General features: G+C 43.2%; 1 protein-coding gene across 5 annotated transcripts in view; it reads left to right on the top strand.

The window, feature by feature from the left end:
* Positions 1-17715, top strand: part of USP37 (ubiquitin specific peptidase 37) — a 121782-nt gene that overhangs the window by 93901 nt on the left and 10166 nt on the right. For 4 of the 5 annotated variants that reach the window (XM_030916214.1, XM_030916217.1, XM_030916216.1 and 1 more), the window contains 3 exons: positions 7584-7750; positions 14094-14154; positions 17564-17679. In XM_030916214.1, coding sequence (XP_030772074.1) covers positions 7584-7750; positions 14094-14154; positions 17564-17679 — 344 coding nt within the window. Of the gene's footprint in view, positions 1-7583; positions 7751-14093; positions 14155-15087; positions 15228-17563; positions 17680-17715 lie in introns of those variants that run through there. The other variant, XM_030916218.1, reaches the window with a different exon arrangement.

Below are 17715 nucleotides of genomic sequence, written 5' to 3' on the forward strand. Positions count from 1 at the left end.
AAAAATCCATAATGGGAGGCTTTAGAAGAAAAACTGGCCCTGACTAAACACTAAAGAGACCTGACAACCAAATGTAGTGAGTAACCTTAGGAGTCTAGGTTAGAAAAAATTCTACAAAAAATATTTTGGAAACAACTGGAAAAATGAGAATGTGGGCTATAGATTGGAATTATAAATAGAATTACTGTTAATATTCTTAGGTGTGATAATTGTTATGTAGGAAAATGTGCTTTTTAATTAAGAGATTCAGGCTGGGCTGGGTGTGGTGGCTTATGCCTGTAATCCCAGCGCTTTGGGAGGCTGAGGTGGTGAATCACCTGAGGTCAGGAGGTTAAGACCAACTTGACCAACGTGGTGAAACCCCATCTCTACCAAAAGTACAAAATTAGCCGGGCATGATGTTGCATGCCTATAATCCCAGCTACTTGGGAGGCTGAGGCAGAAGTATTGCTTGAACCCAGGAGGCGGAGGTTGTAGTGAACCGATATTGCACCATTGCACTTCAGCCTGGGCAACAAGAGCAAAACTCTGTCTCAAAAAAAAAGGCCAGGCGTGGTGGCTCACACCTGTAATCCCAGCACTTTGGGAGGCTGAGGCAGGTGAATCACGAGGTCAGGAGATCGAGACCATCCTTGCTAGCATGGTGAAACTCCGTCTCTACTAAAAATACAAAAAATTAGCGGGGCGTGGTGGTGGGGGCCTGTAGTCCCAGCTACTTGGGAGGCTGAGGCAGGAGAATGGCGTGAACCCAGGAAGCAGAGCTTACAGTAAGCTGAGATCATGCCACTGCACTCCAGCCTGGGCGACAGAGCGAGACTCCGTCTCAAAAGGAAAAAAAGAGAGAGAGAGAGAGATTCAGGCTCACGTGCTTTGGGGTAAAGTATTATAATATCTGCAATTACAGTGTATTCACATGGCTCCATAGAAAAAAAAGAAAAATGTGAGTGAGTGTGTATACACACACACAGTCTCCAAAGACAGCCTCTAGTGAACCATAGCTACCAGTATGCATACTCTTGTATAGACCCCTTCACAGTGAATTTGGGAAGGCTATGTGAGTGCAATAAAATGTGATTGAATTTATTCTGTGTCAAGTTTGTGATTAAACATTAAGATTGCCTGGCAACTTCCCCTTTTGTGCTTTTGGGAACCCTAGGCTGCTGTGTAAGAAACTTGGCTGCCCTGCTGGAGAGATCACATTGATAAGGAAAGACTCGTGAGATCACCAGAAGAAAGAGGATATCTAGCCATCTAGCCATCCCCAGCTAATCTTTCTTTTCTTTTTTTTTTCCTGGGCCGAACCAAGTCTCTCTGTCGCCCAGACTGGAGTGCAGTGGCATGATCTCAGCTTATTGCAACCTCTGCCTCCCAGGTTCAAGTGATTCTCCTGCCTCAGCCTCCCGAGTATCTGGGATTACAGGCGCCCGCCACCACGCCTAGCTAATATTTTTTTTTGTATTTTTAGTAGATACGGGGTTTCACCATGTTGGCCAGGCTGGTCTTGAACTCCTGACCTCAGGCGATCCACCCCCCCCCCCCCCAGCCTCCCAAAGTGCTAGGATTACAGGTGTGAGCCACTGCACCTGGCCCCAGCTGATCTTTCTAACCAACGCCACAAAGATGCCAAGGGAAAAAGAAAAAAATCAAGGGAGACATGTTTTTTGGCCTGAGCAATTGGATAGATAGTGGTATCATTTGCTGATATGAGGAAGGCACAGTTGATGGGACAAGGGAGGAATAAAAATTAAACAGGCAAATGGAGATTTCACCTAGTCATTTCAATATACAAGTTTAAAACTCAGGGAAGAAATTCAGACTAGAGATATGAATTTGATATTTTGTCAGTTTGTGAGGCTATAGTAATATATGAGATCACTTATGCAGAGAGCTTAAGTAGAAAAGACAGTCTGAAGAAGTGTCATGATCCCTTTCTTTCAGCAGCCTGTTTTCTCAGTTTCTGATCTTAATTCCAAAATCTTTTCTTTGACCCTATTTTGATTGCCCACTTATAGAAGTCATTACCCTAGACCAGTCCTTCTCAAAATATGAACTTAGATCATGAAATATAATCTGTGAACTTCCTGGAAATGCCCATTCTTGATACCACCTCAGACCTACTGACTGAGAAACTCTGGATGTGGGGCTTAGCAGTCTCTGTTTTGATAGGCCCTCCGAGTGATTCTCATGCAATACTAAAGTGTGAAAACCACTTCCCTAGACTTTGTCGTCATCAATAACTGTACCACCTTTGAAATCTTTGTTTCAAATATCCTTCCCTCATCCTTCTTTCCGTCCAGCTTACCTAGTGTCATATTCCGACTTTATTACTTGATTTTTATGAACACTGCCAACCCATTGACTCTTACTTTTTTGCTGTTCAGCACCTCCCTCTTATCATCACTTCCTTTCTTAGGCAGCCACATGCCATATTTTGGTACCCTTTTATCTCCTTCCTCTTTTCTTCTGTTGCAGTAGCCTGACAAAACCCAAATTCCCAACTCAACTAGCTACTTTTTCCATACCTGCACCCGAGCTGCTGATGATTGCTAAAGAAAATCACAAAACTGTGTTGAGCGAACTTTCCTTAAACTCAGGACTACACTCTTAAATGGGCACTAAATGCTACTAGTCAGTTTGGTAATACTTTGTTTTCTCACTCTCCATGATGTCTTCCTGTAATCTGTACTTCTTTCTCTCTCTTTCTCCCTCTCTCTCTCCCTCCCTCAAATATGCCCAGGCCATTCTCATCTCAGAGCTTTTGCACTTAAGCTCCTTGAGGGCAAGCACCATGTTGCTTTAATTATCACTATATCCCCAGCTTCTACAACAGTACTCGGCACATAGATTCTCAATAAATATCTGTGACTTAACAGTTGCGCTGTCTTGTGAATCAACTGAGGAGGGGTAGGAATACTAAGTAAAGTTTCACAGTCTCTAGACACTAGCCAGAAGGAATAGTGTGTACAAAGACTCAGAAATGAGAAAGCCCACAGGAAGTTAGTGGACCTAAAAGAAAGTTCAGAGTGATCTGCATGACTGGAGCATATGGTTAAAGGGGAAATGCAAAAGATGAGACTAGAGATCTAAGTAGTCTCCGGTTTTTGCATGGCCTAAAGCCATGTTTAGGAATTTGGGCTTTTGTTTCAAAGGCATTAGGAAGTTATTGGATATTTTAAGCAAACAATTATTTTGTAAGGATTTATGCTTGAAGACAAGACCATTCTAGCTACAGAAGTTAGAGAAAAACTATAGTAATACCTGAGACCTCTTAGGAAATTGTTGCGGTAGTCCAAACCAGAAGTTAGTGGTGTCCTAAGCCAAGGTTTTGGCTTGAAAAAAAAAGTTGATGGATTCAAGAGATGGTTAGGAAATAATCATTTATCTTATGTGAGGAGTGAATGAAAGGGAGAAGTCAGATCCTCAGATTTCTGTCTTTTAAAAGAAACTGTGGAAAATTATCTCATTCACTGAAATATAGAATATCAGGAAGAGAACGGGTTTCAATTAGGGTGTGGGGAAGAAGCAAACAGTATATTCAGTGTAAGAATGTTCAGTTAAACACATGAATCCCTTTTGATCCATTGTGCAATCTTTAAAAGTAGATTATTACTTCATGGCCATGTTTGTCCCCGTAGATTTTTAAATAGGTTCTGTATCTGTCTGATAATCTTATTCTGAAGACAAATGTATATTGACTTTAGCATCTTCAAGGAAACTTCCTTGATCTGCTTTCTAACACATGGATTAGTTACTAGTATAATCCAGGATTGTCTGAGGTACATTGAATCATTGAGTGCTCAAAATTATTAGTTAAGAAAAATTACTCTATCATATTTTTGAGTAGGTTTTGATAATAAAAGTAATAATACTCATTTTATACTCTAAAATAGCAACATCAACCCCCAAGTCTTCCTTCCACTTGAAATGCTCATCATCAGTTAACTTTGTATATCTCAGTTGCAAATTTCCAAAACAGATAATCTAATTGGTTGAGTCAAATAATCCATTCCCAGTTCAGCAGGCTTAGATGGGAGAGACAGGCAGGGTCATGTAGACTTCCAAGCTGCCCCTTCTAGGCCATGGGAAGGGTCGTTTCTCCAATAATAGAAGAAAGGAAGAAATTATTGACATCTCTAGGATAATTGTTTTTTGTGTGTTTAATTGGGATTATCTGTAATATAATTTTTCTGAACAATTGGGATTTTTCCACCAAATGAATCCTAAGTTTCTTTTCCTCTTTTAATAAATATTCAGCAATTCAGTACAACTCAAAATGCTAACTAGTTGCTGACTTAGAATCTAAAGCCAAGATGCTGTAAACTTCAGAGTTACCTGTGCTACAGAGAAATACAGTATTAGGGGCCGGGCGCAGTGGCTCACACCTGTAATCCCAGCACTTTGGGAGGCCATGGTAGGTGGATCACCTGAGGTCAGGAGTTCAAGACCAGCCTGGCCAACATGGTGAAACCCTGTCTCTACTAAAAATAAAAAATGAGCTGGCTCTGGTGGCACACGCCTGTAATCCAAGCTACTCAGGAGACTGAGGCAGAAAAATTCGCTTGAATCCAGGAGGTGGAGGTTGCGGTGAGCCGAGATTGTGCCACTGTTCTCCACCCTGGCCAACAGAGCAAGAGTCTTTCTCAAAAAATAAAATAAAATACAGTATTAGGGCAGGTAAAGAGCATATACAAACTCAATAACAATATGTATAGCATGAGTATATAAAGGTAATTCTTATTGGCCAGTTAAATACTTTTTGATGAGGAGGTTTACTTTAGTAATGTTTGATGTAGTTAACGCTTGTATTTGTATTGAAAATTACTATGGGCCAGGCATTGAAAATTACTATTACAGGTGGCTCAATCCTGTAATCCCAGCACTTTGGGAGGCCAAGGCTGATGGATCACCTGATGTCAGGAGGTCAAGACCAGCCTGACCAATATGGTGAAACCCCGCCTCTACTAAAAATACAAAATTAGCTGGGCGTGTTGGTGCATGCTACTTGGGAGGCTGAGGCAGGAGAATCCCAGCTACTTGGGAGGCTGAGGCAGGAGAATTGCTTGAATCTGGGAGGTGGAGGTTGCAATGAGCCACAATCATGCACTCCAGCCTGGGCAGCAAGAGTGAAACTCCGTCTCAAAAAAATAAAAATAATAATAATAATAATGATAATAATAAAGCTATTATGAAATGGCCGGGTATGGTGGCTCATGCCTGTTAATCCCAACACTTTGGGAGGCCGAGGTGGGCGGATCCCTTGAGGTCAGGAGTTCGAGACTAACCTGGCCAATATGGTGAAACCCCGTCTCTACTGAAAATATAAAAAATTAGCTAGGTGTTATGGTGCACACCTGTAATCCCAGCTACTCGGGAGGCTGAGGCAGGAGAATCACTTGAACCTAGAAGGCAGAGGTTGCAGTGAGCAGATACTGTGCCACTGCACTCCAGCCTGGGCGACAGAGCAAAACTCAGTCTGAAAAAAAAAAAATCATGAAATGTTATTGCTCTAACAATTCAGATAACCAGAAGAAAATCATAACTATCCTGTTTATTTTAGCTAGCCATAGTCTAGAAATTGAGAAGGAACAGGCCGGGAGGGGTGGCTCACACCTGTAATCCCAGCACTTTGGGAGGGCAAGGCAGGCGGATCACCTGAGGTCAGGAGTTCAAGACCAACCTGGCCAACATGGTGAAACCCTATCTCTACAAAAAAAATATAAAAATTAGGCCAGGGGGCCAGGCCCGGTGGCTCAAGCCTGTAATCCCAGCACTTTGGGAGGCCGAGACGGGCGGATCACGAGGTCAGGAGATCGAGACCATCCTGGCTAACACAGTGAAACCCCATCTCTACTAAAAACTACAAAAAAAAACTAGCCGGGCGAGGTGGTGGCGCCTGTAGTCCCAGCTACCCGGGAGGCTGAGGCAGGAGAATGGCGTGAACCCGGGAGGCGGAGCTTGCAGTGAGCTGAGATCCGGCCACAGCACCCCAACCTGGGTGACAGAGCAAGACTCCGTCTCAAAAAAAAAAAAAAAAAAAAAAAAAAATTAGGCCAGGCATGGTGGCTCATGCCTGTAATCTCAGCACTTTGGGAGGCCGAGGTAGTCCGATCAACGAGGTCAGGAGTTCGAGACCAGCCTGACCAAGATGGTGAAACCTCATCTCTACTAAAAATACAAAAATTAGCCAGACATGGTGGCTAATTAGCCAGGCATAGTGGCCTGTAATCCCAGCTACTCGGAAGGCTGAAGCAGGAGAATCGCTTGAACCCTAGAGGCAAAGGTTGCAGTGAGCCGAGATCGCACCACTGCACTCCAGCCTGAGCAACAGAGCGAGACTCCATCTCAAAGAACTGTGTGTGTGTGTGTATATATATATATATATAAAATATGTATGTATACATATATGTGTGTGTATATGTATATATATACATATATGTGTGTGTGTGTGTATATATATATAAATTAGCCGGGCATGGTGGCGGGCACCTGCAGTCCCAGCTACTCAGGAGTCTGAGGCGGAAGAATTGCTTGAAAGAGGTGGAGGTTGCAGTGAGTCACTGCACTCCAGCCTGGGGGTAGGGGGAGGGGAGGGGAGGGGAGTGGGGATTTCTTACCTTCCTGAATGTTTTAAACATACACTGTATGTTGCTATACACTCTTTTGATTTAGATATATACAATCCTTGTTTGATTATTAATGTTTAAACACATGTTCAACATACAGTGTGATAAATGGGGAAAATCAGCCAGGCACAGTGGCTCACACCTGTAATCTCAGCATTTTGGGAGCTCAAGGTGGGCAGATCACCTGAGATCAGGAGTTTGAGAGCAGCCTAGCCAATATAGTGAAACCTCATCTCTACTAAAACAAAAATCAGTTGGGCATGATGGCATGCGCCTTTAATCCCAGCTACTTGGTGGCTAAGGCACGAGAATTGCTTGAACGCAGGAGACAGAGGTTCCAATGAGCCGAGATCGTGCCACTGGACTCCAGCCTGGGCGAGAGAGCGAGACACTGTCTCAAAAAAATAAATGGGGAAAATCTCTTGATCATTTTGGCCTAATTCTTACTTCATTTGCTTTAAACAATATTTTATTTCCAGTACTTGGTCAGGTGACACTATGACCTATGGCTGTTTTTTCTTCCCCATCTTTACATAGTGTGTTTCTGATGATTAATTAACTTTTAGAACCATTGCTGTAGATCATTTGTTCTCAAAACAGAAGAGTTTTGCTTTCCAGGGGACATACGGTAATGTCTGTCATTTTTGGTTTTCACAACTGTAGAGGGTGGATGCTATTGACATCTAGTAGGTAGAGACCAGAAACACTGCTAAACGTTCTACAATGAACAGGACATACTCTTCGCCCCTCACCCCAACAAAAGCTTGTCCCACCCAAAATGTCAGCTCTAAGGTTGATCAACCCTGACGTAGATCTAGTAAGGTGAAATTGTATGTCCTAAGCAAATTATAGATGAAATTAGGGTAAATTCCTTTATAAACAGTAGGTGTCACTCTAGTTCAGAAATTTCCATTTATTAGAGAGGATTTTCCAAATTAATGTTATGTTCTGGTTCCTCAGATCCTGCCAGTTTTACTGAGATAACTAAAGACTGTGATGAGAATAAAGAAAACAAAACTCCAGAAGGATCTCAGGGAGAGGTTGATTGGCTCCAGCAGTATGATATGGAGCGTGAAAGGGAAGAGCAAGAGCTTCAGCAGGCACTGGCTCAGAGCCTTCAAGAGCAAGTAAGAGATATTTATATTGCTACTTTCTCTGTACTTATCTTTCCTGAGAAATAGAATAATAATAATTAATGTGTTGAGCACTTACTATGTGTCAGATATTGTTCCAGATGATTTACATACAGTAAGTCATTGGGGGAAAAAAAAGACTTGTTTGAGGCAGGGCTTGGTAGTTCATGCCTGTAATCTGAGTACTTTGGGAAGCTGAGGCGGACAGATCACTTGAGGCCAGGAGTTTGAGACCAGCCTAGCCATCATGACAAAACCCTGTCTACTAAAAATGTAAAACTTAGCCAGGCATGGTGACACATGCCTGTAGTCCCAGCTACTTGGGAGGCTGAGGCAGGAGAATCACTTGAACCCAGGAGGTGGAGGTTGCAGTCAGCTGAGATCACGCCACTGCACTCCAGCCTGGGTTTGAAACAGGTACATGGGTAGTTTTTCTTTTTTTGAAAATCCAAATGCAATAAAATGTATTGTTGGTTACCTTTCATAACTATAATTCATTGCTTGCTAAAACAGGATGGGATATTGTAGATTATTCCTAGTCCAAATTTATTTTTTTTCTTTTTCTTTTTATTTTCTATTTTAATTTTTTAGAGACAGGGCCTTGTTATGTTGCCCAGGCTGGTTTTGAACTCCTGGACTGAAGCAGTCCTCCTCCTTTGGCCTCCGAAAGTGCTAGGACTACAGATGTGAGCCACCACGCCTGGCTTCCCAGTCTAGCATTATTTTGCAAGCTGTAGAAACAGCCAGTATATCACCATGATTTTATAATAATTTATTTAAGGCATTGTATTTGTTTTTGGTTATTTTCTAAGAATATAAATTTTTGTGAATTATTTGAACATAGAATTATTAGAAATAGTATCTAAAATCTAATTTTCAGATTTTAGTGTTAGAACATTTATCTGCCTTTCTGTTTATTTATTAACATAGGGTCTTGCTCAGTTGTCCAGGCTGGAATGCAGTGGCTTGATCATGACTCACTGCAGCTTCAAACTCCTGAGTTCAAGCAATTCTCCTACCTAGGTCTCTCAAGTACATGGGACCACAGGAGCACCCACCATGCCCAGCTCATTTTTTTATTTTTAGTAGAGACAGGGTCACTGTTGCCCAGGCTGTTCTCAAACTCCTGGGCTTAAGCAGTCCTCCCACCACAACCTCCCAAAGTGCAGGGATTATAGGGCATGAGCTATTTGCACCCAGCCCTTGCTCTTTTCTTTATGTAGTAACCTATTCTTCAGTGTTCACTTTATGCCACTTGTTTTCCACTGTTACAATCACCTGAAATATCAGATTTATAGGCAATAGGATCTGACTTACAGGTCTGATTTTTCATAGTTATCTAATCCTGTGCAATCCCAGTCATGTTAGTAAACATTTACCAAGACTCCCTGGAATGAGTGGGTAGGTTTAGTGCTTATTTGAGGCCTGCTTTGGGTTCATCAGATAATCAGATTAAGAAATCTAAGCTGGGCACTGTGGCTCACGCCTGTAATCCCAGCACTTTGGGAGGCCAAAATGGGTGAATCCCTTAAGACTAGGAGTTCTAAACCAGCCTGGCCAAAATGGTGACACTCTGTCTCCGCTAAAAATACATAGGCCGGGCGCGGTGGCTGAAGCCTTGTAATCCCAGCACTTTGGGAGGCCGAGACGGGTGGATCACGAGGTCAGGAGATAGAGACCATCCTGGCTAACATGGTGAAACCCCGTTTCTACTAAAAATTACAAAAAACTAGCCGGGCGAGGTGGCGGGCGCCTGTAGTCCCAGCTACTCAGGAGGCTGAGGCAGGAGAATGGCATAAACCCGGGAGGCGGAGGTTGCAGTGAGCTGAGATCCAGCCACTGCACTCCAGCCTGGGCAACAGAGCGAGACTCCGTCTCAAAAAAAAAAAAAAAAAAATACAAAAATTAACCTGGCGTGGTGGTGTGCGCCTGTATTCCCAGCTACTCAGGAAGCTGAGACAGAAGAATCGCTTGAACCAGGATGCGGAGGTTGCAGTGAGCCGAGGTCTCGCCACTACACTCCAGCCTGAGAGACAGAGCAACACTCTGTCTCAAAAGAGAAAAGAAATCTATTTGGCCAGATAGGGTGGGTCATGCCTGTAATCCCAGCACTTTGGGAGGCTAAGACAGATGAATCACTTGAGCCCAGGAGTTTGAAACCAGCCTGGGCAACATGACAGAACCCTATCTCTACAGAAAATACAAAAATTAGCCAGATGTGGTGGTGCACACCTGTAGTCCCAGCTACTTGAGAGGCTGCTTGAGCCCAGGAGGCAGAGGTTGCAGTGAGCCAGGGTCATGCCATTCCACTCCAGCCTGGGCGACAGAGGAAGACTATCTCAAAAAAAGTAAATCTAGGCTGGCGCAGTGGCTCACACCTGTAATCCCAGCATTTTGGGAGGCCTAGGCGGGTGGAACACCTGAGGTCAGGAGTTTGAGACCAGCCTGGCCAACATGACAAAATGCCATCTCTACTAAAAATACAAAAATTAGTCAGGTGTGGTGGCGCGCACTTGTAATCCCAGCTAGTAGGAAGGCTGAGGTACGAGAATCGCTTGAACCCAGGAGGTGGAGGTTACAGTGAGCTAAGACCATGCTACTGTACTTTTGCCTGGACTATAGAGCAAGACTCTGTCTCAAAAAAAACAAAAGAAAGAAAAGAAATCTAATTTCTCTAGATCATTGGTTCTCAATCTTAACTGCACATTCAAATTAACTGGGGAGCTTTAAAAATACTGGAGTGGACTGGGTGTGGTGGCTCATGCCTGTAATTCCAGCACTTTGGGAGGCTGAGGCAGACAGATCATGAGATCAAGAGATTGAGACCATCCTGGCCAACTTGGTGAAACCCCATCTCTACTAAAAATACAAAAAAAATTAGCTGGGCATGGTGGCACGCACGTGTAGTCCCAGCTACTCTGGGGGCTGAGACAGGAGAATCGCTTGAACCCGGGAGGTGGAGGATGCAGTGAGCCAAGATCGTACCACTGCACTCCAGCCTGCTAACAGGCAAGACTCTCTCTCCAAAAAAAAAAAAAAAAAAAAAAAAATTTAAAAATACTGAAGTGGGCCAGGCGCGGTGGCTCAAGCCTATAATCCCAGCACTTTGGGAGGCCAAGACGGGCGGATCACGAGGTCAGGAGATAGAGACCATCCTGGCTAATATGGTGAAACCCCGTCTCTACTAAAAATACAAAAAACTAGCCGGGCGAGGTGGCGGGCGCCTGTAGTCCCAGCTACTCGGGAGGTTGAGGCAGGAGAATGGCGTAAACCCAGGAGGCGGAGCTTGCAGTGAGCTGAGATCCGGCCACTGCACTCCAGCCTGGGCGACAGAGCGAGACTCCGTCTCAATAAAAAAAAAAAAAAAAAATACTGGAGTGTTCTGCTCTGATACGATTGATCTGGAGTGTGGTCTGGGCATTTGGATCTCTCTTCTTTTAACATGGATTTTTAAAAGCTTCTCCCACTGATTTCTTTGTTTGTTTGTTTCTTTGTTTGTGATGGAGTCTCGCCCTGTTGCCCAGGCTAGGGTGCAATGGTGCGATCTTGGCTCACTGCAACCTCCGCCTCCTAGGTTCAAGCGATTCTCCTGCCTCAGCCTCCCGAGTATCTGGGATTACAGGGACATGCCACCACACCTGACTAATTTTTGTATTTTTAGTAGAGAAGGGGGTTTCACAATGTTGGCCAGGCTGTTCTCAAACTCCTGACTGTGTGATCCGCCTTCCTGGGCCTCCCAGAGTGCTGGGATTACAGACGTGAGCCTGGCCTCACTGATTTCAATGAGCAGCCAAGATTGAGAATTGCTATTTTAAAACCATTTCAGAACCAGCTGTTCCAGGGTTTTTTTGTTTGTTTGTTTTTCTTTTTCTTTTTTTGTAAGAAGTTCTACTCTAGCTATCTTGTCATCAAGATGGCAAACTATTTTACCAGTGATGTATCATAGTCATTTGTATTGGAAAACTTTTTTTTTTTTTGAAATGGAGTCTCGCTTTGTTGCCCAGGCTGGAGTACAGTGGCACCGTCTTGGCTCACTGCAGCCTCCCCGTCCTGGGTTCAAGTGATTCTTCTGCCTCAGCCTCCCAAGTAGCTGGGATTACAGGCACCCGCCACCATGCCTGGCTAATTTTTGTATTTTTAGTGGTGATAGGGTTACACCACATTAGCCCGTCTGGTTTTGAACTTCTGACCTCAAGTGATCCACCTGCCTTCGCCTCCCAAAGTGTAGAAGACTTACGTGTATGTTTGTTTGTATGTATGTATATGATGGAGTTTTGCTCTATCTCCCAGGCTGGAGTGTAGGGGCATGATCCTGGCTCCCTGCAACCTCTACCTCCCACGTTCAAGTGATTCTCCTGCCTCAGCCTCCCGAGTAGCTGGGATTACAGGTGCCCAGCTAATTTTTGCATTTTAGTAGAGACAGGATTTTGCCATGTTGGCCAGGCTCGTCTCGAATTCCTGACCTCAAGTGATCCACCTGTCTCAGCCTCCCAAAGTGCTGAGATTACAGGCATGAGCCACTGCACCCAGCCAAAACTTACTTTTAATATAAATGACCAAGGTCTGAGTTCTTAGCAAAAATTCCTTTATAGTGCATAAAAAGAAAAAATTCAGCACCTTTTTTCATAGATGAAAGACATTCATACTATTTGTTATCAGCTGACTCAGTTAAAACTTCTCAGCTATGAGGATAGGGTTATAAGAGGACGTGTCTTTAGTTTGGTATACCTGTGTCATTTTGTTAATAAGTAAGAGAGTCTTGCCTTTTGGTTTCAGAGTAGACTTATTCTGAAGAAAGTATAAAATAAATTTTTTAAAGTATAAAATAACTTTATACTCTAATATGAAAGTATATTTTTTCTTATTCATATGTTGTTTGTAAATTATCTTTTCTGAAGATGACGAAGGAAATTTTTTGTTATACTCAACGTTTCCCTGTCCTTATATAATGAAAATAGTCATCTATGCCGGGCGCGGTGGCTCACGCCTATAATCCCAGAATTTTTGGAAGCCAAGGTGGGAGGATCACTTGAGGCCGAGAGTTCGAGACCAGTCTGGGCAATAAAGCAAGCTCTCATCTCTACATAAATGAAAATAAAAATAGTCATCTAGTTTGAGACATTTCAGGAGATACTGAAGGTACTTTTTTGTTGTTTTTTGAGAGTGTCGCTCTGTCACTCAGGCTGGAGTGCAGTGGTGCAACGTTGGCTCACTGCAAGCTTTGCCTCCCGGGTTCACGCCATTTTCCAGCCTCAGTCTCTCGAGTAGCTGGGACTACAGGCGCCTGCCACCACGCCCAGCTAATTTTTTGTATTTTTAGTAGAGATAGGGTTTCACGTGTTAACCAGGATGGTCTCGACCTCCTGACCTCGTGATTCACCCGCCTCAGTCTCCCAAAGTGCTGGGATTACAGGCATGAGCCACCCACACCTGGCCAGAAGGTACTATTTTTTTCTAAGAGAACCTCAGATATATCAGAAAATTAATAGTCAGTGGCATTCGTGTAGTATTTGCCAAGCATCCACTATATGTCTTGGTTTCTTCAGCAAGAATAAAAATAGAAACCTATGAATAATATCTTGTGGAAATGTTCGTCTCGCTGTCTGTTACAGACTTAAGGTGAGTGATATGTTAGAGCTGGCTCTCAAAATCAGCTCAGGAGAGCCAGTTATATGCCCTTCCCAACTCTGTGTTCACTGTCACGTTAGTAGCTTAAAATTGGCCATGGTGGGAGTATTTATACCGTGGAAATAGGAAAATGCTATAAATCAGGGGAAAGGAAAGACACAAATTTGTATCTACTATGTGCCCGGCACTTTGTTTTGTTTTGTTTTGTTTTTTATTTTTTTGAGATGGAGTTTCGTTCTTGTCGCCCAGGCTGGAGTGCAATGACGTGATCTTGGCTCACTACAACCTCCACCTCCCAGGTTCAAGTGATTCTCCTGACTCAGCCTCTCGAGTAGCTGGGATTACAGGAGCCTGCCACCACACCTGGCTAATTTTTATATTTTTAGTAGAGAAGGGGTTTCACCACGTTGTCCAGGCGGGTCTCGAACTCCGGACCTCAGGTGATCTGCCTGCCTCGGCCTCCCAAAGTGCTGGGATTACAGGCATGAGTTTACATGCCCAGCTTACTTCTAAGGTTGTGTTTTAAGAGGACAATGTTGAAAAAAGTAAAGAACTTCCCCACTATTCCTCAAAAGGTAATATTCCAAACATCTGTCAGGTTACAGAAAGCATTCTTAGCAAATGCTTCCAGAGAAACTGATTTTATCTTCATTAAGTAAGTTTAATCAGTACCTCTTTAAATACCTTAGTTTTTGTTCTTTTCCCTTAGGAGGCTTGGGAACAGAAAGAAGATGATGACCTCAAAAGAGCTACCGAGTTAAGTCTTCAAGGTGTGGAGATCATTTTAATTACATTTTTTTAATGGTAAAATTACCATTCACACATAGAAGAACGTATAAAGAGAGTGTGTGTGTGTGTGTGTTTATTGTGGGGGATAGTGTGTGTGTGTGTGTGTGTGTGTGTGTGTGTGTGTGTTGTGGGGGATAGCCTCTCACTCTGTTACCCAGGCTGGAGTACAGTGGTGCAGTCTTGGCTCACTGCAACCTCCACCTCCTGGGTACAAGCAATTCTCGTGCCTCAGCCTCCCGAGCAGCTGGAATTATTGGTTGTGCCACCACACCCAGCTAATTTTTGTATTTTTAGTAGAGATGGGGTTTCACCATGTTGGCCAAGACTGGTCTTGAACTCCTGGCTTCAAGTGATCCACCCACCTCAGCCTCCCAAAGTGCCGAGATTACAGGCTAAAATGTGTTTTTCGATAACAAATTTGAATACCTCCCAGGTAAAGAAATAGAACCTTAGAAGCAACCTTTATAGCTCTCCTTTTTGTCTTCCTCCCAGAGGAAACCACTAATCTAACATTTGTATTCATCTCAGCTTGCTTTTTTCAAAATAATTTTTGTCATCTATACCCATATCTCTAACAATATGTTTTTTAATTTTGAAAAATTAGCAGAAAAATCTATCATCTGTTTAATGAAAGTTATAATTTTGTCACTGTTACGAGTCCTAGAAAAACATGATGTGGCTTCAGGTTCCCTGTGAATTTTCAAGAGCTTATTCTGGGGAAGTCAGTGGGCAGTCATGAGTGAGTGCATTCGGTAGCATAAGGTTCACATGTCATAGCATTTGGCAGAATTAATATGTGGACCAGGTATTAGAAGTCCATGAGATGGGAGACTGGAAGAAGTAGATATAGGAATCTGTTTCTCAAACGGCTTTTACCTAATCTTTATTTTATCCCCTCCCTCCTTATCCTCCAGTTTCAGACGTACCTGGTTCCTGGTTCTTCCACGTCTTCATTTTTTTGGAGACAGGGGCTTGCTCTGTTGCCCAGGGGCTGGAGTGCAGAGGCTCGTTCTCTGTTCACTGCAACCTCTGCCTCCTGAATTTCAAGTGATTCTTGTGCCTCAGCCTCCTGAGTAGCAGGGACTACAGGCGTGCAGCACCACGCCCAGCTAATTTTTTTTTTTTTTTTTTTTTTTTTTAAGACAGAGTTTCATTCCTGTTGCCCAGGCTAGAGTGCAATGGCATGATCTTGGCTTACTCTGCAACCTCCACATCCCAGGTTCAAGCAGTTCTCCTGCCTCAGCTTCCCGAGTAGCTGGGATTACAGGCACCCACCAGCACGTCCAGCTAAATTTTGTATTTTTAGTAGAGATGGGGTTTCACCATGTTGGCCAGGCAGGTGTCGAACTCTTGACCTTAGGTGATCCACCTGCGTTGGCCTCCCAAAGTGCTGGGATTGCAGGCGTGAGCCACCGTGCCTGGGTTCCAGCTAATTTTTTGTGTTTGATTTTAGCAGAGATGGAGTTTTGGCGTGTTGCCCAGGCTGGTCACGAACTCCTGATCTTAGGCAGTTCACCCACCAGCCTCGGCCTCCCAAAGTCCTAGGATTAGAGGTGTGAGCCACCATGCCTGGCCTGGTTCTTCCATGTCTTCTTGTGTCTTTTGAACATTCAGTGATGTAAATTAGATTAGTTTTCAACTTTTCCATTGCGGGCTTGGGGTATGGCTTTGGCTTTCTTAGGTCTGCTGAGTCAGTCACACATGTATTTCCAGCTTAGAATTTTGATGTTATATTCTCTTTTCCTATTCTTTGCATTCTTAGATTTTCTTTTTTCTTTTTCTTTCTTTTGAGACGGAGTTTCTCTCTTGTTGCCCAGGCTGGAGTGCAGTAGCGTGATCTCGGCTCACTGCAACCTCTGCCTCCCGAGTTCAAGTGATTCTCCTGCCTCAGCCTCCCAAGTAGCTGGGATTACAGGCATGAGCTACCATGCCCAGCTAATTTTGTATTTTTTAGTAGAGGTGGAATTCACCATTTTGGTCAGGCTGGTCTCCAACTCCTGACCTCAGGTGATCCACCCGCCTCGGCCTCCCAAAGTGCTGGGATTACAGGCGTGAACCGCCATACCCAGCCTCATTCTTAGATATTCATGTGATTGTAAGTCACACTATACTGTGATTTTAGTGAAGCTAATTATATATTAAAGCAAAAAACCATTTATGTACAAATACTCCTGGGATTCTTTATTTAACACCATTAGTAAAGATGGATGCTTCCAATGGACACATATTGTTAAAAAATATATAGATCTTATATTTGTTTAGTATATCTTAGGTGAAATTTAAGAGTTAAAGGTTGAATTTTCTTTAGCTTTTTTGGTACATTTCAAGAAATGAACTTTTTTTTTTTTTGAAACAGTCTCGCTCTGTTGCCAGGCTGGAGTGCAGTGGCACAATCTCGGCTCACTGCAAGGTCCACCTCCCAGGTTCAAGTGATTCTCCTGCCTCAGCTTCCTGAGTAGCTGGGACTACTGGCATGTGCCACCATACCCAGCTGATTGTTGTATTTTTAGTAAAGAAGGAGTTTTACCATGTTGGCCAGGATGGTCTTGATCTCTTGACCTCTTGATCCACCTACCTCGGCCCCCTCAAAGTGCTGAGATTACAGGCATAAGCCACCACACCCGGCCAAGAGATGATTTAATACAAAGAAAAAAGAACATTGACCTTTTTATAATCCTTTTTCTGTAAGGATAATTTATGTTTGCTAATAACACCAAGTACTTGAAATCTAACATATATAGCTTATATAGAATTTAGTGAAATTGGGTTATATGTAAAATTATATTCTTTTCTAATTTTATGCCTTTCTTATGAGGGTTAGATCCCTTTATCATATAAATATATTTAAAAGAAAAAGAGCGTTTATTTTACAGATACACATGTCTCCCATGTTCCCCAAGTGGGCTGAGCATGTTGGACCCTCTTATGTTTTATGTTTTCTTAGAATGATAAATGTGTACCTCAAGCTGTTTTATCTTTCTAATTATATCTCTTATGTCCGTTCCAAGAATTTTTTTTTTTTTTTTTTTTTTTGAGACAGAGTTTTGCTCTTGTTGCTCAGGCTGGAGTGCAATGGCGCAATCTCAGGTCACTGCAACCTCCGCCTCCCGGGTTCAAGAGATTCTCCTGCCTCAGCCTCCCAAGTAGCTGAGATTACAGGCATTAGCCACCGCTCCCAGCTAATTTTTTTTTTTTTTTTTTGTGTGTGTGTGTGTGTGTGTGTTTTTAGTAGAGACGAGGTTTCACTATGTTGGTCAGGCTGGTCTCGAACTCCTGAGCTCAGGTGATCCACCTGTCTCGGCCTCCCAAAGTGCTGGGATTACAGGCCTGAGCCACCGTGTCCAGTCTATTCCAAGAACTTTTATAAGATTTTGTGTTTGTATTCTTCAGAGTTTAACAACTCCTTTGTGGATGCATTGGGTTCTGATGAGGACTCTGGAAATGAGGATGTTTTTGATATGGAGTACACAGAAGCTGAAGCTGAGGAACTGAAAAGAAATGCTGAGGTAATTGTTTTCATCCCTGAGGACAGTTGGTCAGAT

Source organism: Rhinopithecus roxellana, chromosome 14, assembly GCF_007565055.1.
Source record: "Rhinopithecus roxellana isolate Shanxi Qingling chromosome 14, ASM756505v1, whole genome shotgun sequence".
NCBI lineage: Eukaryota > Metazoa > Chordata > Mammalia > Primates > Cercopithecidae > Rhinopithecus > Rhinopithecus roxellana.